The 20,924-nt window shown below is 40.5% G+C and overlaps 1 protein-coding gene across 3 annotated transcripts; it reads left to right on the forward strand.

The window, feature by feature from the left end:
- Positions 1-1,913: 1,913 nt before the first annotated feature.
- On the forward strand, positions 1,914-20,333 carry LOC139627717 (immunoglobulin-like domain-containing receptor 2). Of its 3 annotated transcripts, XM_071488746.1 has the most exons (10): positions 1,918-2,440; positions 6,122-6,508; positions 9,042-9,161; positions 12,557-12,613; positions 14,457-14,603; positions 14,713-14,880; positions 15,046-15,174; positions 15,566-15,911; positions 16,007-16,724; positions 18,273-20,333. In XM_071488746.1, the coding sequence occupies exons 1-10, from the start codon at positions 2,323-2,325 to the stop codon at positions 18,306-18,308; spliced, it is 2,226 nt and encodes a 741-aa protein (XP_071344847.1). In that variant the 5' UTR covers positions 1,918-2,322; the 3' UTR covers positions 18,309-20,333. The 3 variants fall into 3 exon arrangements, with proteins under 3 accessions (XP_071344849.1, XP_071344847.1, XP_071344848.1); XM_071488748.1 differs by lacking the exon at positions 15,046-15,174 and having other exon boundaries at positions 1,914-2,440; XM_071488747.1 differs by lacking the exon at positions 12,557-12,613 and having other exon boundaries at positions 1,919-2,440.
- Positions 20,334-20,924: the final 591 nt, after the last annotated feature.

The raw sequence follows: 20,924 nt of genomic DNA on the forward strand, positions 1-20,924 counted from the left end.
CTCTTGATTTGCCTGTGGGGTGGCCCCATTTAAAGGTTCTACAGTGCATCCGGAAAGTATTCACAGCACTTCACTTTTTCCACATTTTGTTATGTTACAGCCTTATTCCAAAATGGATTAAATTCATTTTTTACCGCACAATTCTACACACAATACCCCATAATGACAAAGTGAAAAAAAGTTTGTTTGAAATTCTTGCAAATATATTAAATAAAAAAACAAACATCACATGTACATACGTATTCACAGCCTTTGCCGTGACACTCAAAATTGAGCTCAGGTGCCTCCTGTTTCCACTGATCATCCTTCAGATGTTTCTACAACTTGATTGGAGTCCACCTGTGGTAAATTCAGTTGATTGGAGATGATTTGGAAAGGCACACACCTGTCTACATAAGGTCCCATAGTTGACAGTGCATGTCAGAGCACAAACCATCCAGAAGGACAACAATTTCTGCAGCACTCGACCAATCAGGCCTGTATGGTAGAGCGGCACATGGAAGCTACTCCTCAGTAAAAGGCGCATGACAGCCCACCAAGAGTTTGCCAAAAGGCACCTGAAGGCCTCTCAGACCATGAGAAACAATTCTCTGGTCTGATGAAACAAAGATTGAACTCTTTGGCCTGAATGCCAAGCGTCATGTCTGGAGGAAACCAGGCACCGCTCATCACCTGGTCAATACCATCCCCTTCAGTGAAGCATGGTGGTGGCAGCATCTTGAATATTGTTTATGACTAACTTCAACTTTGAGCATAGTTGGACTTTTACTTGCAGTTTACCTTCACCTACTGCTGCAGCTTATGAACACTGAGCATTCCTTCACTCTGCTTAAGTTTATGGATTTTGTTGATGCTGCATGTGACAGATAACTACAACTCATCAGACAAAGTTATTACTTTTACTTTCTCTCATTGAGAAGCATATTTATACGGCATGCCGCCTTTTAAAAAAAAAAAACAAAAAAAACAAAAAAAAAAAGTTATAAAAAGTCATAAAAAGTTATGAAAACCCATGGCGGCGTCTTAGTGAATCCAGTTATGCGGCGAATATATCGATTAAAAACAGTTACCTTCCTGAAAAAAAGTGTAAGAAGTGACGAATAAATGCGACGAAAAAACCCCACAAAATGAATGAACCTTGGTTTGTGTAGAAGAAAACTCGCCTTTGTGTTTATTCACTTTTTATTAACTTGTTCTCGTCCTGACGACGCTGGCAGTAACCTAGCAACCATGCTCGTTCACGAGACACAGCGGGACCGCGGATAGAGTGCACGTACACCGTGGTGACGTCACTCAGAGAAAAAAGACTCTGCTGGGCTTTTTCTGAGCTTTGAAAAACTTTTACAAAGATGAAAACCCCATGGCTTAAAAATGTAGAATAGAAAGATTGATATTTGGCTGTGTGCACAGTTTTACAGGCCTCTCTGTTGCGGTCTATGGGAAAAATGGACACTGGAAAAAATTGGCTGCAAGGCTGAGTATCCAGGTCTTATAATACATCCATGATCACATTATTATCGTTATCTTATCAATTATTATTTTACATAATCATCATTATTATTAGTAGTAGCCTAATAGTGGTACTATCAATATTAATTGTTATATTATCTGGGGATTCATTCATGTTTAAAACTTTTATTTTGTATTTTCTTTAAATGTAAAGAAATGTCACTATTTTTCAGACTTCACCCTTCCGCTTCCCTTCATCACCGCCACCATCCATTGTCTCTGGAAAGAGACCACCCTTCTGCGCAAAGTTACACAAGTAGTACTGGATGTGTGGTCAATCGGACTTCAAAATAAGATGATAATGTAGATGGGGGGGGGGGGGGGGGGGGAGATCTGCTCTTAAGAGGCCATCAATCTGATGTGGGTTGTTATTTTAAGTGATGGTGAAAGCAGTCTGTCACTTTACTTATTCAGACTTTACTTCAATGAAAGTGCCACTATGTGAAACAACAGGCACATATTAAATATAATTATTTAAGATAATTTTAAAAATGTAAGTGGTCATTTGCTTAATAGGCCCACTCAAAAATGAGTAGGCTTATTAAAGCATTTGAAACAGCTATTCTTTCAGAGATACTGCTACTCAAGAGAGTATCTTAATATGTGCAATATTTCAAATTTTTATTCCAGTATTGTATGACGCGCACCTCCCCTCTCAACACTCATGTTCTCAGTCACCGTCTCCCTTAACAAAGATTTCATTTTGAAAAGGCCCCAACCGGAAGTCTTGAGTTTTATTTTGACGAGTTGACGCTGGTCCCGTTATCTACCAGTTAACGGTCTGATTTTCAGAGCTTGAAACACAGTTCAGGGATGGGGCGAAAGAGAAGGGAAGACTCCGTTGACCAGAAAACCTCTTTGAAGTTCACCTGCAGGATTTGGAAAAAGTTTTTGACGTCGAAGGGTTGGATTTTTATGCTATGTCTGGCAGGTAAGAAAAGATGAACAGAGGAAAAAAAAAGATGGAAACCGCTCTGAGTGAGGTGGAGTAACAGGTTGTTGAACTCAGGTTTGAGTTTGGAGTAACGGTAACGTTGGGCTAACGTCACTAAAGATAAACAAGCTAACCTGCTTTGATAATTATTGGCCCGTAATGTTGGGACAAATTAAATCTGTAACTTTAGATTGAAAAGTGTCTCTTCCCACATGAATAATTATGTTTTATTAGCCACTTGTAAGTGATTTTTACTTTAAGAGATTCAAGTCATTTCAACATTCCTGAGGGTTCCTGAAAATTGAATACAGAATGGGTCTTTTTATCTGGTATGTTAGCTTTGCTGCAGTCAACTGTTACACTGCATTTAGTCATGTGTGAATGATCCGACCAGAAGCTGTGGGGGTTGTGGATCAGGAGGTCTAACTTCAGGTCTACAAATTGATCTAGGTCCTTCACTGAAATTACAGTTCACCAAACAAAAGACCCTACTAGTACCTTAAAAAATACATTTGAAGTGGAAGATCACAGCAGATGCATGTTAACTATTAGATGAAGATTGAATCCGCACCTAATTTGAGATAAGATAAAACCGTAAAAGTCTTAAAAGGCATTAACTCAGGTTTCCTAAAGAAAGGCTTTAGAAGGTACTAGGTCTTGATTAAACTGATTAAAATGTTTTTGTATGTGCTTTTTAACTAAACCTGCCTGGAAAATCCCCATTGCCAAACTCCTGACCTTTAATTAATTAGCCTAGTATTATTTTAAATTGATCAATCCATCCATCCAATTTATCCAAGTCCAGGTCACGATTAATAATTAATCAGTTATATTATTAGCAATATACCTGAAAATAATCACCAAAATGTGAAATAAATGTAATTTATATTTAATTATAATATAACAATATTGCACTTAGTAAATAATTATTTTATCCTGTGGGTGTATGACTATGAAATTCATTAAATTCAATTCTATGTGGTATTAAAAATGTCTTTAAAGGTTTTGGTTTAACTTGTTGGGCCTGCAGAAACCGAGAGTAGGGAAACAAATAAGTAGAAAAAACTGAAAAAACAGTTGTAGTTGTTGCCTAAACAGCAGTAGAAGGCAAACAGCAGCCTGTAGGCCAAATGTTGCCTCATAAAATATTTGGTCCGTTGCTTTTCACTTGTATGTCGATTGACATCATTTACATTTACATGAATCTTCAAGAAGCTGTTATAGGTACAATGTATAGTAAATCCAAGGCTCATGTAAACCCCAATAACTATGACCTTTTAACAGCTAATATTAATAAAGCTTCAACATGAACAGTACATTGATATGAGGTCTAATGAACGAGATGAATAACACATGTTCTTAATATAATTTGGCTTATTTGACCGGAACAAATTTTCAGTTTCATCCAACCATAAATGAAACAGATTGTGTGGAATTTTACATCTCGCAGTCTCACAGTAAAACACAGAACATGTTTCCAAATCTGTGTTGGTCCCCTAACTATAGAATGCTGGAAAAAGCTCCTAATTTCTGACCCCTGCTATACAGTGTGTTACAGTTAGTGTGTAGTGTAGAAATACTACAGAAGGATATGCGAAGGATATCATTGTTGTGAGTTTTATTATGGGTTTACTCAAGGACACATAACATGACAAGTCATTGTCATGTCAAGTATCCCAATATTACAGATCACAAATTTGCTTCAAGGGGCTTAGAAAGTAAGTGTATAGCATTACGACACCCTCTGTCCTTAGACCCTGAAATCAGACAAAGAAAAACTCCCTGAAAAAAAAAAAAAACTTTAGCAGGAAAAAACAGCATACTTACTGATTTTTATCTGGAAAATTATTTCTGATATTATTCTCTTTACATTTGCATTCATATTCAAAGCAAAATTCCTCTGTCCCCCACCTGCTTTCACTTTCTCTCTGGAGGTGGCTTCTTCTGAAAACTAATAAAGCCCAGATCACCCTGGAGCCTGTGATCCCAGGAAAACCAACCTCCTGGGTTTTTTTGTTCCAGTTCTTAGAAATCAGAGTAGCATTCTCCCTGAGGAATTTATGTTTTAATTAACTTGATTAATCTTGGTCTGAAAATGACTACTGTAATGAATACTGTAAATAAAATGCAAGTAAAATAAAACTTAAAATCAAATTTTAAAGTTTTAATTTTGAAATCTACATAGTGTAAACTGACCTTTGGCCATGACCAGAGTCTGTCTGATTGGCTTTAGAGTCTCACTGGTGATTTGTTCGTGGCACTTCGAAGTTGTTCTACCGTGCAAACTGTGCATTCATGGTGTTTAGTTGTGTAATGTAATGTCTGAATTCTGTGTTCTACTCAAAATTTTTGTGTCTGAGAAATATAGTATAGTGCTATAGTAAAAAACAAAACTGTGAACTAGTCTGGTCTGGATTAAGTGAAGTGGCCCCTCGTTCATCCCTTACCTCATCCTTGTTCACTGGTCCAGTTCAGTCACACCTCCCACTGTTTAGCCTGAGAAACACACACACAGCAGCATACACATATGTTTTGGGGTGTGTGTGTTGGGGGGTGGGTATGTTTTTTTCACATGGTCATCTCTCCAGCGTTTGTTGCTGTTAAACTGCCAAACTCAAGCTCCTGGTCATCATGTGACCCTGAATCCCGCGGCTTCAGAAGCACGAAAACAGTCTCAGGTCAACTCAGCTCACAGTCAGATTTCACAGAACAAAAGCAATCAGTTTCAACACAGCCTTGTTCTTCCACATTTATCTTGCCAAACTGTAAGATGTTTCATTTCATTTCAGCTAGTTAGTGTTTACTGTTTACCCTGATATATTTTTAATAAACTGAAAATTTCAGAAAAGGCATGCTTTCTATGCGGCAATGAGGGGAGTGTGTGATTTGTAAGCTATTTTTAAAGTGTGCAGACAGGAGTAGGTTTCTGCTTAGACCTCAATTCAACTGAGCATCTGAATGATTGTGTGTTGCTCTTTGCTATAGTAGTCCATAATCCCCCTCATTACACAATCCCAGTTATTACTGAAACCTGCTTTGGCTGCTAGATTTGTGCTGTGTCAAAGGTTTTTAAAGTTGGACTCTTTGTACCCCCCTGCTGACAAAATCAAGACAAGTACATTCACATGATGATTCTCAGGCAAGTTTTGGAGTTACAAGGAGCATCTGCTCCGTGATTTCTAAGCAGATTTGTGGGCGTTTATTTGGACATTGGAGATAGTGATATCCTTGGAAAGTGTGTGTGAAAATGAATCTAAAAATATCTGTTTTCTGTCTGATTCAGATTTAACTGGGTTATGACTCAGAGAAATAGGAGTGTGATTTTTGATTGAGCATTTGCATGCTCAATGTTTTCAAGTACTGTTATTGCTTGCAGAAACTGTGTTACAGCAACTGCCTCTGCTGCAATTGTTAACTTTGTTGATGAGTGGACCAAATCAGCGTGCCACGCTACTATACCTTACTTCCTGTTGTTTTAAGAAGCAACATGCACCCTCTGAGCCTACCCTTTATCTCTGTTGAAAACCAAAAGCAAATGTGTTGTATTATTAATCACTGATTAGAACCATTACCAAACTGAGTTCAACAAACACAATGAATGTAATGATCATCTAAACACCTGTTTTTTCAGCTTTCCATTTTTCACACTTTCTTCATTATCTGCTTATCCTCCCACAGGTGTCCTCCCTCCCTATTGCTCGGGAGTTCATGTGTTTGTGAGAGATGAGAAGAGGTATGCTGTGCTGTTCCAGTCAGTAGTTCTGCCATGTCAGTACACCAGTGTGTCCACCCAGACCCCCGTGGTGCAGTGGGTCTACAAGTCATACTGTCGCGACCGCACTCGGGATTCCTTCAGCTACTCCGACAGCCTGAGTGGAGGCCTGGGAGGAGGTGGGCTGACGGGCGGAACCGGAGGAGCTGTTGGAGGATATGAGACAGGGATGACAGTGAACTACCTCGACTGCTCTGACAGCAGCCGGACAGTCCGCACTGTGGCCTCCATCTCTGGTTCGTCGATCACACTGTCAGAGTACTACAAGAACAGAGACATCTCCATTATCAACAGTAAGATTTGTTGTACTACTTGCTTCTCTGGTTCTGTTTCTCTGATGTCCATGCTGAAAGTTATCTCAAGTCTTTTCTTTTCAACTCACAGAGCAGCTGTGTAGCCAGGCCAAGTCATTTCCTTAGTGTTACAGACTGAACTTAAGCTCACCAGTTGTTTAGATGGAATTTCAGTTCACTTGCTTGCTGTGCTGAAGCCAAATACTGTAGACATGTGATGGCTGAAGCAGTTTTTTAACATTGGACATTTTATTCAGTGTGTCACAGTGTGCTTTACAGAGCAGAAACATGGATTAAAATATACAATAGAGAAAAAGAACAAAAGAAAGACATAAGATGTTAAAGAAACACCAAATAAGAAATATTAACTCCTTGCAGCTCTATGAAATGAAGTCAGAAGGATTTCTTCAGTTTTGGTTTGAAGGATTCATGTTTTTGGACGTCCAGTTTACTGCATAAATCGTGTCTGGTTTTTCAACATATTGATCCAAACTGTTGTTTTTATTTCTTCTTCTGCCAAGCCTGGCAGGTTTTATGAAAGCCATAAATCGGAGAATTGGCCCATCCTTTCCACACATTCCCAATTAAATACTCAAAGTCAGAGAGATTCTTTGCACATGTAGAGGTGGCATGAGAGATAGGGGAGGCTTTGCTCTAAACTTTACTGAGCTGTCAGAAAAATCAGGTTATATTGCTCAGATGAAATAAATAAATACCCACCATTGGCAGTTATTTGTCAATGCCACAGATTGGCATGAGAAGACAGTGTGATGTGAGATATTAGAGAAGGGCCGTTTTTTCTGAGGGAAGAAAAACGGACAAAACTCGTATCCATCCAGTCAGAAATCACTGATCAACTGGACAGTGAACCCATGTTCAGGTGCATGTACAAAATACTGCAGTTACGACACGTGCAAAAAGGTGAGCAATGACAAGTTTATCTTTCAAATGCCCTGAACATATCTTGGTCACTACAGTTTTCAAAAATGTTTGTTGAAAATGTTGGCCAATATATCATTATGTCATTATCAGATTTTTTCAAACTCTTGAGCTCTAAAAATCAGCCCTGCATCACTCGTCTTTTCTTGCAGCACTCTTCTTCTCCTGAGCCATAGTAGCAGCCTGGGGTGCTTCCCCTAGATGGCAATAAGGTGTATTATTAATCAAATGTGTCATGATAGCAAAATAGTGCACCAGTTTACTGTTAGATCATCCCTGTTTCCTGAGGTCTTCACTTCTTTACAGTACTGTATCCTACATCCTGCCAAGGATCGTCACATACGTGTGTGTGTGTGTGTGTGTGTGTGTGTGTGTGTGTGTGTGCTTGACAGAGCAATGGCCTTGTTTGCAGGCCTCAGAGTTATAGAGCCCTAACTCTGGCTGAAGAATCAACCTTCTCTTCACCAGCCAGGAACACAGACAAAAGAAGCAGTTTTCATGCTGTCCTCTCATTCATCCTGACCTCTCACTCCTTCCCTCTGATGTACTTCAATGTCCCGCTTTTATTTTAACTCTCTGGAGCTCTCCACATCCCACCGTCCACACACTCATTTCTCTCAGTATTAGGGTTTTCCTTCTCTTTCTCTGTCCTGCTCCACCTACTGTCCTGTAACAGGTCAGTGTAGTGAAAGCTTTCAACTATGTTGCCTTTAGAGACGCTCAGTCATCCATACCCATGTAATCCTATTCAGGGTCACAGGGAGGCTGGAGTCTGTCCCAGCATGCATTGGGCAGGGGGTTGGTGTTCTGTTAATTACATGGTTAACACAGACAAACCAACACACTGACTTGCACTTATGGTCATTTAAAAGTTGGCAGTCCATCTGACTCTGTCTTTGTCATGATTCAAAGAAAACCAACAAGACATGTTTGATTTTATCACAAAGTAGCTTTAAATGGAAATAGACTGTATGGTACGCTGCATGTAGGAGGTGTCAGTTTGTTGAAGGAGAAACTGGCCACTGTGGTGCAGTCTGGTCAGCCTGTCTCTCCTCCCACTTCCTTGGCTAACAGGAAAAAGACTTATGCAACCCATTTCCTGTCTGCTGTATTTATATGTCTGACCCCCTTACAATGGAGTCACCTGCCTAGCATTGTCTTGTATGTTCCAGTCTTGGACCAAACTATCTGAATTGTTTTTACGACTAAACTCAATGCATCATTCTTAGAGTTCACAAATACACTATGGAGGCAAAAGTGTGAGATCCGTAACTTCAACCCCATCCAACACCTTTGGGAAGAAAAGGAATGCCAGGCCTTGTCACCAAACATCAGTGGTCGACCTCTCTACTGCTCTAGTGACTGAATGGAAGCAAATCCCTGCAGCCAGACTCTAAAATCCGGTGGAGAGTTTGTAATACTTGGGTTAACACATACTTTTTGATATATAGTATAGCCTTTAAAATGCTGGAATAAAAATATCATGAATGCACCATTTACATGTTTTGGAAGATGCATGTTGATTTTTAAATCTTCACTACCATTGAAAGGATTTTGTTACTCATTTTTTACTTTTTCCCCTTTTCTCATACAGAGGCAGACCTGAGGATAGGAGAGGTCCAGTGGGGAGACAGTGGAGTTTACATCTGTAAAGTGGTTATATCTGATGATCTAGAGGGACAGAACGAAGCCTCTGTGGAGCTGCTGGTTCTGGGTGAGGTGACATTACTTTCCCAACATGCCTATTATAAATGATTTTAGTTTTGAAACAAAAACAAATAAGCCTAAGATCTCAGTGACGCCCACACCATTCTCTGCAAGTATCTCATCTGTGTCTCACTGACATCCATTAAACTCAACTTATTCACAAATTCAACAGTGTTTTTCTAGTTTTGGTGCGAGCTTTGGCCAACTATGGCAAATTCACCATTGATGAACTTTGACCCACAAATTTACATGGTAGACAAATTGAAACAATGTGTTAGTGAGTCATTGATTCTAGCAGTGTCCCATCACCTTGTTTTATATGGACTACACCCTGCAGTGTCATCTTCATAGACAACTCACCACACACATCATTTACGGTAAATTGAATTTTACATAACGAGGCCTTTATCAACTGACCTATTCATCACTGACAGCACAATGCAACCTCATTAATGAGTTGATTTATAACAAGCAGTGGCACTTCTAGGGCAGTCTTGTCTTTTCTGTAACAACAGCATTTTCTCATACTCTATATTAATGTATAGAACAAGGTGATGATACTTAATTACTGCGGAATAATTAGCGTTTGTTTGAGCCAGACCTTCGCAGTAATATTGCACTTGTGCATGTGTGTGTGTGTGTGTGTGTGTGTGTGTGTGTGTGTGTGTGTGTGTGTGTGTGTGTGTGTGTGCATTCTGTGTCCCATGTTGTAAAAATGTCTGTAATGTGTTGTGTTACAGTAACTGTACTTTTCTGTGCTGCGTTACAACAAATGTTACCATGGCAATGGCCGAGAGGCTGTGTGGCTCCTGGTGCCCTAATTCACTCTGAGGCTGAACTTTTGTTTGGCTGGCACTCAGAGACTTATGTGTGTGCACAAAAAGATACACACACATACACACTCACAAATACACACACAAGTACTGGACAATAAGCTTTTACAGTTTGCAAAGACTTGAGTGTGCTCTGAATCCTGTTAAATGTTGGGTACAGCCTCAGTATGATAGTATGTTACAGATGATCATAGGATAGGATAATGTAACATGCAAATGACGATGGCTTGATTTGCCTGCATGCGGTGCCTTTTGCAGTCTTCAACCTGAGACACTCTAAATCCACCTTGGTTTAGCTAATACAGCATGTGAGGCACTTGTTGTGTTTCCATAACAACAGTTGGGGCCACAGCGAATGGATCGGGGGCTCCTTTGTCTTTTTAGCAAATGGCTTCACAGAAAAGAAGACAGGGAAGATTTAATGACATGGGGGAGGGACGGCAGGGCATAGCAACACAAAAGATGGAGGATGACACCATGTGAGCCACTCGACTGATGTGGACGTCTGAGAACTCGGTGGCTGAAAAAAGAAGAAAGAAATCTGCTCTCCTCCAGTCTGCCTTTGAGTTTCAGTGCCATTTCTATCGAGCAGAGGCTTCCTGCTAATGATCCAAAACTTTGAGAAAACATTGAAATGTGCATAAGTAAAGTAATTTGCCATGTGCAAAGTGTTGGTCAGTATTTTGTACTCACAAAATTTTACCTTTTCATAGGTAGTATCAACTGTAGTGGACAATCCTTTTTCATCCAGATCCACCCCATCTTTCTGCAGACAGGTGGTGTAAGTCATCTTTTCTATGGAGCATAGATAGTTGGCAGAACCTATGAAAAGGCCCTTTTTGGGAAGGTGTCTCTGAAGCCTGCATTTGGTAACAGTGTTTGTACATGCAACCATAGAGAAAAACGAAGCTCAGTATCCTTGATATTAAATGTCCCACTTTCTCTCAAAAAGCTTGAGTATGTGGACAATGTAGCTCATCGTGACTTCTGACCTCCCTGTAACAGGGCAAGCAGAGAGAGATTTGTATGATGGAGTGTAATAAAATCTGTTCGATAATAGTAGACATAAAAGTAAGTGTATTGCTGGGCCCAGGAATGGGACAACATCTGTGAAGTCACATGTTACTTGGACAAAAGATTTTACTGTTGTTTTGAATAATTATGGAAACTTAAAAATTGTTACATGGTATACACACACCACCCTGTAGGGTAAAACAAGCAATCCCAACATATTTGAAAGTAAATCTTGGTGAATCACCAGCCTGCAGGCAAATTCATGAGGGGAGGTAACTGAGTGAGCTTCCTTCAACTCCTTGAACAGGAGGGAGACGGAAGACAAAACAACAGATTATGAAAATGTAGAGGTGCCTTAAATGCACATAATTCAAATTACAGCACTTAGTTGTTTTTTGTGGTGATTCAGCTGCTTCTCAGTAAACTTAATAGGTTTCTCTCTGTTTTCAAATCCAGCAAAGAGCACATTTAGCCTTCCAGAAAGATACTAAAGTAAGGTATGTGCACTGTCAGCCAGAGTCGGGCCAAGATAGTCCAGTCTGCTCCCTGTTTCTCCAGTGCTTCTCTCTCATGCTCAGCACTCCTTTCCTCCTCTCCACGATAATCGTACTATCAACAGTAAAACACCAGGATCTTTTCCACTTTTCACAAAGCCTCAACTTACAAGGTCACATGGAAATATGCACCCAAACAGAACACACCCAAAGAGAACACATTCATCCACATGTTTGCACCAGCTTGTGACACACTGCCTCTTGTCTGTCATCTTAATGCTTCATTTGGACTTCTTCTGACCTTGTGTTCAGTCCCTTAAAGTGGTCAATAAAAGAAAAAATGAAAGGAGAGAGACATAATACTTGAAAGATACCAGGAACAACAATCAACAGGTGGTGGTGTTTTTTAAGGGCTTGGCGTATTTCTGGTGTTTTCCTGAAACACATATTTATGTCTAGAAGTAATCAAGCTTACCCTCCATCAAAATGCCATCCATTAAACCTTTTACTCTTTAAAGAAATAAATCTGCTTTAAATATAAAACAAGTCAGATCACAGAGAGACAAATGAATAGTTTCAGAAGCAAACTGTTGCTTTGCAGTTTGTTTTAATTTTTTCGGGCTCTGGATATGAGGAATGTTCCCACCTGTGATTTTTGCCACTCTGCATGTAACATTACTCACAACTCTTGTCTGTTTGTCATGTTATCTTCATGACAATGATTCATGTTCCAGTCTATCTTCTTATCAGACAGATAACCTTACAGCTTTTAATATCTATATATCAGATGATTAATCTGTTTATCAACAGTTCTGATGTGGAGACTTACTGGAACGAGACCAGAATGTCCTCTGATGCATGCTGCTGTTGACCTGCCAACTCTTTCTATTTATCTCTTTCTCATTCTCTCTCAGTATCTCTTTGTTTTTGTCTTCCTTGTCTCCTTGTGCATGCTACTGCAGCAGTAACTTGAATCAATCATTCCAGTTTATATCAACCCCATTCCCTCACCTTCCTCTTTTCGCCTCACCTCTCCTCACCTCTGCTCTGTCTCTCTCCAGGTTTCTCAGGTGTGCCTGAAGATCTGCTGCCAGACTTTGATTTGAAGATTATGCCAGGTAGGGGCATAATGTGTTCTCCCCCTCACCTGGTTGCTTTCATTCATACTAACCCTACTTACTGCTCTAAACATGGGTGTAGGAACCATTTGGATGTTAGTGGTGCAGGGTTTTCCTTATGGGTGGATTTGTGCAGGCAATATAAGAAATTTAGAAATGAGCGTGCAGATTAGAAGAGTCCAATAAAGAGATCTGAACAAAAATATTAATTTTTTTCCACCTGTGCTAACGGTTCTGATACTGGCTAACTGCTTCTCCTCTCACATCAGTAAATAATGAAAACAGGTGTTTAGGATTCAGTTATAATGAGGCCTCAGCCTTTTAGCCCGACAGTCTGATCCACATGCATCAGATAATGAGCTGGCCGTTGCTCCCACTAAGATGAGCTTTGCTGGAAAACAGCTATTATGCTCATTACAGTTATTTATGGTTGTGGTTAATGTGTCATCCCACATCATTTGGACACTGCCCTGTAAAAACTTAGCACTCAACATGGAGGGAGGTTTGTTTGTGTCACATCAAATTCCAGTAATATCACAGTGTTTGTGGGAAATGATAAATGAATGGATGGTGTGTGTGGAAGTTGATCCCAAAATGACTCAGTATGATTCACTCAGCCACAATAGCTTATCTCTCATGTTAGAGTTACATTAGTTCATGTTGTTGTTCACTTTGACTTCCACAGTGCTCTGAAGTGTAAATGTACTGGTACAATCCTGTTGTGTGTGTGTGTGTGTGATAATGGTTGCAACTGAGATCACTTTCCAAGCTGGTTTGTTGTAACAGCCAAATCTCCAGTATCTTACAGAGCAGCATAAACTGTCCTTTTCCTTCCTGTAGCAGAAACAGTTTCCTGTGTGAGTGTCTGTGTTTGTCTTTGGTGTCCATGTGCCTGTGTGTGTCTGTGCGAGACAATACCGTCCTTGGTTTTAAATTGTCAAAGATTTCCTTATCTGTCTTCTCCTTCCCTTTCCGTTGCTCTGTCCCTATAGACAGATACATGTAGTTTATCTGTTGTAATTGCCGGATCACTCACTTCAACTCTCTAATCCGCTTAATTTTTGCTGCAACTACTTTTTGTCGCAACTATTTTTTGTTAAGATTTCATTTGTTTTCATTTATTACATACAAAAATAAATAAAAACTCCCAATGACATAAAATACATTTTCGCTTTCTCACTGTGTTATGTCCGGTCCCAACATCCCTTCAACCCATCACATTAAGGATGATGGATTGCCATTTCATTGGGCCTTCAAGTGGCATTCATGCATCAGAGAAAAATATGTTCAAATATGTCTTTCATTTGGATAAAAATTTATAATTTTATTGTCTCCATTATTGTCCTCTTCAGGGACAGAGCATTCTCAAAATAAGGTTAAAATAGTATACAGCATGCAATTGGGACAGAGGCTGACTTGAAGTCTACATGCAACATGCACAGTCTATTTACCATGATTGTAAACACGGAGACGTACTGTTCACAGGGAAAGCAGGAAAATACCACTGGACAGATAGATTTAAAGGAAAATCATAGTTTGTTTACAGGCAGCACTAGTGTATATATGAAAATAAGGAGCTGTGTGAAATCTGACAAAATACTTAAAGTCACTTGAGACAGCATTATTTGTTTGTGTATCAGTTTGAAAATGATTTTTTTTTTTTCTATCATGAGTCTGATATTGTTATAGGAGAGCAATGCTCCAAATAAGTGGATGGTTCTTTAAAGCAAACAGCCATTTTCAAGCCAAGTACGACTATGCAATGACTAAGTCAAGCTGTTTCTATGTTGATATGTGTTGGTATTTATTTATATGTGGGGTTCTGTGTTGTGTGTACTTCCAGAGTGGGTGTTTGTGGTGGCGGTGGTGCTAGGCAGTGTGTTATTCCTGCTATTGGTTGGGATTTGTTGGTGTCAGTGTTGTCCACACTCCTGCTGCTGCTACGTCAGCTGCTGGTGCTGCCCCGACACATGCTGCTGCCCCAGACACTGTGAGTATAAACACACACACACAGGTCCACAGGTTCAGAATACTGACACAGTTTGAACGAAGTATGTTTTTGTGGAAATGCTGAATGTGATTGTGTGTTGCTTTTTTAGTGTATGAGGCAGGTAAGGGAATAAAGACAGGCACCTCCACCCCTCAGACACCTGCATACCCTCCATACTTTGTCTCTGGTGTCCCGACCATGGTCCCCATCGCTCCCCCCTCCCTAGTGGACAAGATGTCTTCTGCCCCCTCCTCAGATGGCAGCCTACTCACAGCAAGTAAGATCTTACTCTTACTCTTTGTTAGTAAGTTAACCTGTCAAAATAAAATAGTGAGCTAGAAAACATGCCAAAAACACCAGTATGGTCCTCGAACCACAATGAACACACACATAAAGACAAACAGATGTTTGCTATACTTATGGGTCAAGTGTGTATCTCCAGTGCCGATGCATGCTGTAGGGATTCCCTACCGTGTGCCTTCATCTCAGGATCAGGACTCTCTCAGGGTGCTACAGTATGTAGAGAAACAACTGGCTCACTTCAACCCTGCCAGGTCCAGCAGCCACCAGTGTAAGCTTCATAAAGCCGTCCTGTGGCTCTGCTCTCTCAAACATCTGTCAAAAGATTTGTCAATGAATAGAGACTGCATGCTCCACTGTTTATTCTGCTGGTAGTGTCTTTTTGGCTTTTTATTCTCTTGAGCTTGTCCTGGCATGCCTCTCTGCACTCAAGCTTTCTGCATATTGAATTTCCTGTCGTTCAGCAGCAGGTGCGCATGCCTACTTACCAGAGAGAATATGTTTTAACTGTTCTCTATCCAACTTTGTGTAATTTCTCACAGACTTTCTTCATCTGCAGTTTCTGCCATTTCCTTTGTTTCTCTGTTTTCTTGTTTTTCAATTGTTTGTTTCTCTCTTCAGTCATTCGTCATTGATTAATTATGTTGTTTTGATCTGTTTAGCCTGTAGTCTGTCTGAGCTGAGCTCTCTCCACGAGGGGGAAACAGGCTTCCGCCAAACATACCGTAACGTCCAGAAGAAAGCTCTGCCCGCCATCCCTGACCATGATCCTCAGCCTGAAGCCCAGCGCTATCGTGACAACCGCAGCCCGGAGCCACAGCGTTACCGTGACAGCCCCTCTTCACCCCAGCATCATCGTGATGACCCCAACTCTGAGGTACGGCGGTGCCAGGACGAGCCTCTTCCTCAGCGTCGCTACAGTGACGACCCTCCATCCTCCTCACAGTCACGCAGGCCTGGTCGTAATCAACAGCAACAGAACCACAGCAAGGAGGACAACCACAACAGGTATAGACATCTCTGAATGCACAGATTCTGTACAAACATTCACGCAAACATACACTATACTCTGTCCTCTCTTGGCCTCGTGCTGTGTTTTGCAGGTGGAACCCTCGTTCAGAACATCTGCATAGAAAAACGTACCGCTCCCTGGACGAGCTGGAGGAGTTTGCTGCTTCTTACAAGCAGAGGGGAGGCAGAGGGGCAGAGAAGATGCATGAAGAACAGGGAGACTACGAGATGGACTTTCTGGAGTTCAGTCGATATCCTTCCTACCGCAATGGTCCGCCTCAGCATTACCACAATGATGAAAATGAACTCAGAGACAGCAGGGACCGTGAAGATCAACCCAGATGGAGCAAGAAAAATGGACGCAACATAAGCCCACTTACTTCACCCAAAAAGAGGAGGGGCACTTGGGATAGTGAACGTCCTGTTCCACCTCCTCCCAGAGTCAGCCCGCCATCAACTTCCTCTCAAGAAAAGGACTATGATGGCACATTCCTGAACAGCCTGCTGGAGCGTAAGGCTAAGTTGCGTGGGGTCAGCCAGGGGAAGAGTGGGCCCCGGGGTGAGGAAGATTCAGACACACCCTCAAAGGGCAGCTCGAAAAAGAGCAGCGGGGAATCTAGTCGACACTGCAGCCGCTCACCTAGTAACAGGCCTGAGGCAGATTCACTGCCTCCTTACTCAGACACAGAGCGAAACAGAACTGACAGGCCATCTCCACGGCTACTCCCCACAAACACTCGCTCCTCTCAACCTCCTGCCCATTCCCTGCCCGGTCGCAGAGAGGAACCCAGAGACAAATCCCGGAAAGTGGTGAGTTACATTTGAGCCTAAAAAATTATTGGTTGAATTATGTGGTGATTCTGCTAATTTGCAGCAACAGCAGTGAGTGGAACTTAGTGAATAGCATGTTCTATAGTCACTGAAACTAGGTAATGGCATGTAATTGATGAAAATATTTGTTATAAGAATGTTAACATGAGGCTAACTAGAGTATTTAACCCTCAGGGTTGTATTTCCCTGCTTTTAAGGGAGTCTGCTAGGGTGCTACCACCGAAGGAACTTTCCCAGGGGTCCAAGAACCTTTTGAGGAACTCAGGACCTAAACCTGTGTTTCAACCAGAGGAGCTAGGGATTAAATTTAGTACCTATACAATAGTGCCAAGAGATCCTGGCACCAGGGATAGAACTTTCTAATGATTCAAGAACTATCAGTCAAAACAAGGAAGCACTGAGTAACTCTATTCAGTTATTTATTTGTTGGCTTCCTGAGAGTGTGAGGGACAGGCGGTCAAGAGAAGTAGTGAGTGAACAGAGAAAGGGAGCAGTGATGTGAGAACAAAGCAAGTGAAGAAGAGGTCAAAAAGGACTGTGTCTGGTCCTGTGTACATTAATGAAGTTAGCCAGGATAAGCTTCGCTCATCAGTCAACACAACTTTAAATTCCGATTCCGAGATTAAAGAAAAGCGTCCACTGTCAGTATAGTTGCCCACCGCTCAAACTGCTGCTTTAAGCTGGTGGCATATTTATATATACATGCTCTAAAAGGGAAGTTCTTCAGTCAGTGTTATCCACTTTGACGATGGTGCAAAGGAATTTAATTATTTAAGATATCTTTGAGTGGATCTGTAATGTGTTGCGGTCACTCAAACATCACATGAGCGAGGCTGTGTTGTTGGTGTTTGCGTTGCAGTGCAGTTTCTCAAACTTTTCCACCCTGTGAACACTTTTTTAGGCCTCACAATTTTCATGAAGCTGCACTTTGAGAGTTATCATGTGAAGTGGATTATGGCACACTTTTGTGTTCTACTTTGAAGAACATGGAGGGAGCTCTAAATGGATTATACAGAGAAGATGATATATTTCAAACCTTTCGTTAAAAAACTATTGTTACATATAAACTCTGACTTACAGTGTAAATAAGATTTGTAGGCCTACAGTAAGTGTTGTTGTTGTACCTTTGACAGGTCAGGTTTCACATGCAACCAGAGTGAAAACTAGGTAGAATGCTCTGTTCTGTATTCAACTACTCTCTATAACAATCATAACTGGTTGGCTCCTCCTTGACAAACCTGGGTCAAAATGGTATTCAACATCAAAGACTTCCTGTACAAAAAATAATAATAATCAGAGTCAGCCTTCTGGCCTGGAGCAGAGGCTTAAAACAAATCTGCAAATAATTTGAAAAAAAAAAAAGTTGAAATTCAGTTTGTCCCAGGTCCCACCTCACTATAATAACCCTGTTTGGCTAATGTCCACTGCCTGTATGCTGTCTCACTCCACTGGACACAATATACTTTAATATTTTTGTGTAAACTCTCTGCTGTTGTTTTGCTCACTCACTCTTTTTTCTCTCACCAGAGCACCCTGCTCAGCCGAGATTCTCTCATCGTCTGATCGACTGAAAGCCACAGAGACAGAAACTCTATGAAACTCTACAGGAGCCGCACATCAGCTGATAAAAGATGATGGAATTGACTTTGACGGATGAGGGAAGAAATAAACAACAGATACAGTTTCACTATAGATCCTGTTACTGGGACTTTCTGTCTGTGACGTCACTGAGTGATGAAGTCATCACCATTCAGTTTCTGTCACCAGCTGCCTCAGACATATCTCAGCTGGACTAACACTGAACTGATGTGGGCTGGGTGTATGACCTGGACTGTCCCTCTGAGCAGGACACTGTTAGTCTCCCCTCATCCCTTTATAAAAGCCTCTGAAGCAGAGAGACTTCTAGCACAATGAGTGCATTCATTTCCAACTCAATGAGATATCTACATTTAGAAAGCTCAGTTGTAGAATAGATGGTATATGACAACATCATTATAAAGGACATACTGTAGCTTCAGTTGTATGACAATACACACACTGTATCATTCAGTAACATATTCAGGGACTAAAGCTCCTAATTCAGAAGTTTTAATGTTAATTAAAGCTTTAATGTTAATTAAAGCTGGAAATAGTAACCAACATTACCAAATGTTGATATGATGTTTATCAACAGAAGGGCTCAAAATAATAATGTTAACGCCTCATGAAAAAGGACAGTAACTCTTAAAGTTAATACAGTTGCCTTAAAAAAAGTTGATAATATGTCAAGTTATGTTTACAGCTTGTCTGCTGCCCCCATGTAACAAAAAACATTTAAACACTGCTTCAAGTAACTTAGTCTGGTTATATGACGTTTAATACCATGTAGCAGCCTAAAAAAGAAGTGTGGACATCAAGCAACATAAGATGGAAAACAGCTCTGAAGAGAACAAGTAATCTGTACCCAAACTGCACTAGTGCCAGTCAGAGTCAGTATTATGACAATATATATGCCAAATCCAGCAAGGTGCATTGAAAAAATACTAAACTAAAGAGTGTAGGGACTAATTCTGCTAACTGTCCACTGACCAATATTCATATTCGTTGCAGCATTTACAGCAGAGGTTTAGTTACTTCTAAGTTATGGCTCTTATTCATGAAGCAGAAACATTATTTTGTCTCTGCCCTTTATGTCAGTGGATCTTTTCGTCTTCTATTAAATATCTATTAAAACAGAGTTAGAGTTCGCACAAAGTAACCTAATTAAATTTTGTACTTTTATAAACATTTAAGGTATTGAACTGCTGCTTGCCTGGAAAACATGTTTGTACGCAGTATGAAGACATTTTTCTATATAAACTCAGCCTATTTATGTGTGAGGTGTGATATGATTGTTGTAATTTGTAAATGATTATGTTTGTCTAAGGACTCCTCCACGACTGTGTACATAAGATGAAGTGTTGATTTGATTACTGTAATTCAGCCTTTTCTTATCGCTGCTGAGTCAACAGCTTCACCAACACCTTCATGTGTTATCTAACAGCCACACACTTGTGTACAAAACACACATTAACCTACTGATTTTTGGACAACCACATCTATTAGTTGTGCTACATCCTCTGTTACACCGTATAGTGTTTCATTACTCCTGCCTCCATAGTGGGAAAGTGTGTCTTAAGAAAAGTCCAATGTTCTTTTTCTCTTGTGTGTGTGTGTCTGTGTGTGTGTGTGTGTGTGTGTGTGAGAGAGAGAGAGAGACAGGGAGAGATGACTCTTTACTTTTCTGTAAAGGAGACAATGTGTAATTGAGTATGACTCATGTCTTTGTTCATTGTTGCGACCACAGGCTGCCTGTCTTCACTACACAGCTGTGTCAAAACTCACATATCATTCCTGCCAGCTCAGTCACAGAAAACTGCCCTGTTTGTCATCCACATAAAGAATTTGTTACAACACTTTGTCCATGAAGTGTCTAAAGTATCTGTTTATTAAAATGGCAAGATGAAGGGTGGCAAACATAACACAAGCATCAAGACCAACTGTGTTTGTCTGCACATTTTCTCAGTAAATAAACTCAGCTGAAATAAATATATATACGTTTTTAACATATTTCTTTGCATTGGGATTTTTCCACTTGTTCTTAGTTACAGGATTTGAATACTTCTTCTCCCGCAACATGAGAAGTTGGATTCTGTAAAACACTACAAATATATGTTGAAACATTGACAGGGAGAAAAGTACTCTCTCCATTGGGTCTTGTTTTATGTGTTGTCCTATCTGTGCACGAGCTCATATACTGTATGTTTGTGATGGGAGGGATCGGTTGAGACGCCGACCACTCACAGCTCCAGAGTATGTCAGGAATGTAGTTGAGCAACTCCCTCCTGGGTTTTACAGAGGCATCTGCAGAGTAAAGTTTTTTTGTATTTTGTGTTTTTGCTTTTGCACCTCGCACTGTTTTGATGTGGATGGCTATCACCTGAAAAAATGTGATGGCAGGTACTTTTGTCCACCAACCAGCATTTAGTGAAATTTGAATGGAAATCTGGCAGCAGATCAGATCAGATCTGTGTTGTTCTAACCAGACACACAAAATCTTGATGCAGCAGATGCACTGAGTTATTAAGTGCTAAACATCCAAACATCTAATGATGCTACTGATTGAGACATAAATATCTAATGTAGACAAATGGTTGAGAC

This window comes from Trachinotus anak, unplaced genomic scaffold, assembly GCF_046630095.1.
Source record: "Trachinotus anak isolate AG129_WGS33_773 ecotype Australia unplaced genomic scaffold, CSIRO_AGI_Tana_v1 ptg000011l, whole genome shotgun sequence".
NCBI classification, from domain to species: Eukaryota; Metazoa; Chordata; class Actinopteri; order Carangiformes; family Carangidae; genus Trachinotus; species Trachinotus anak.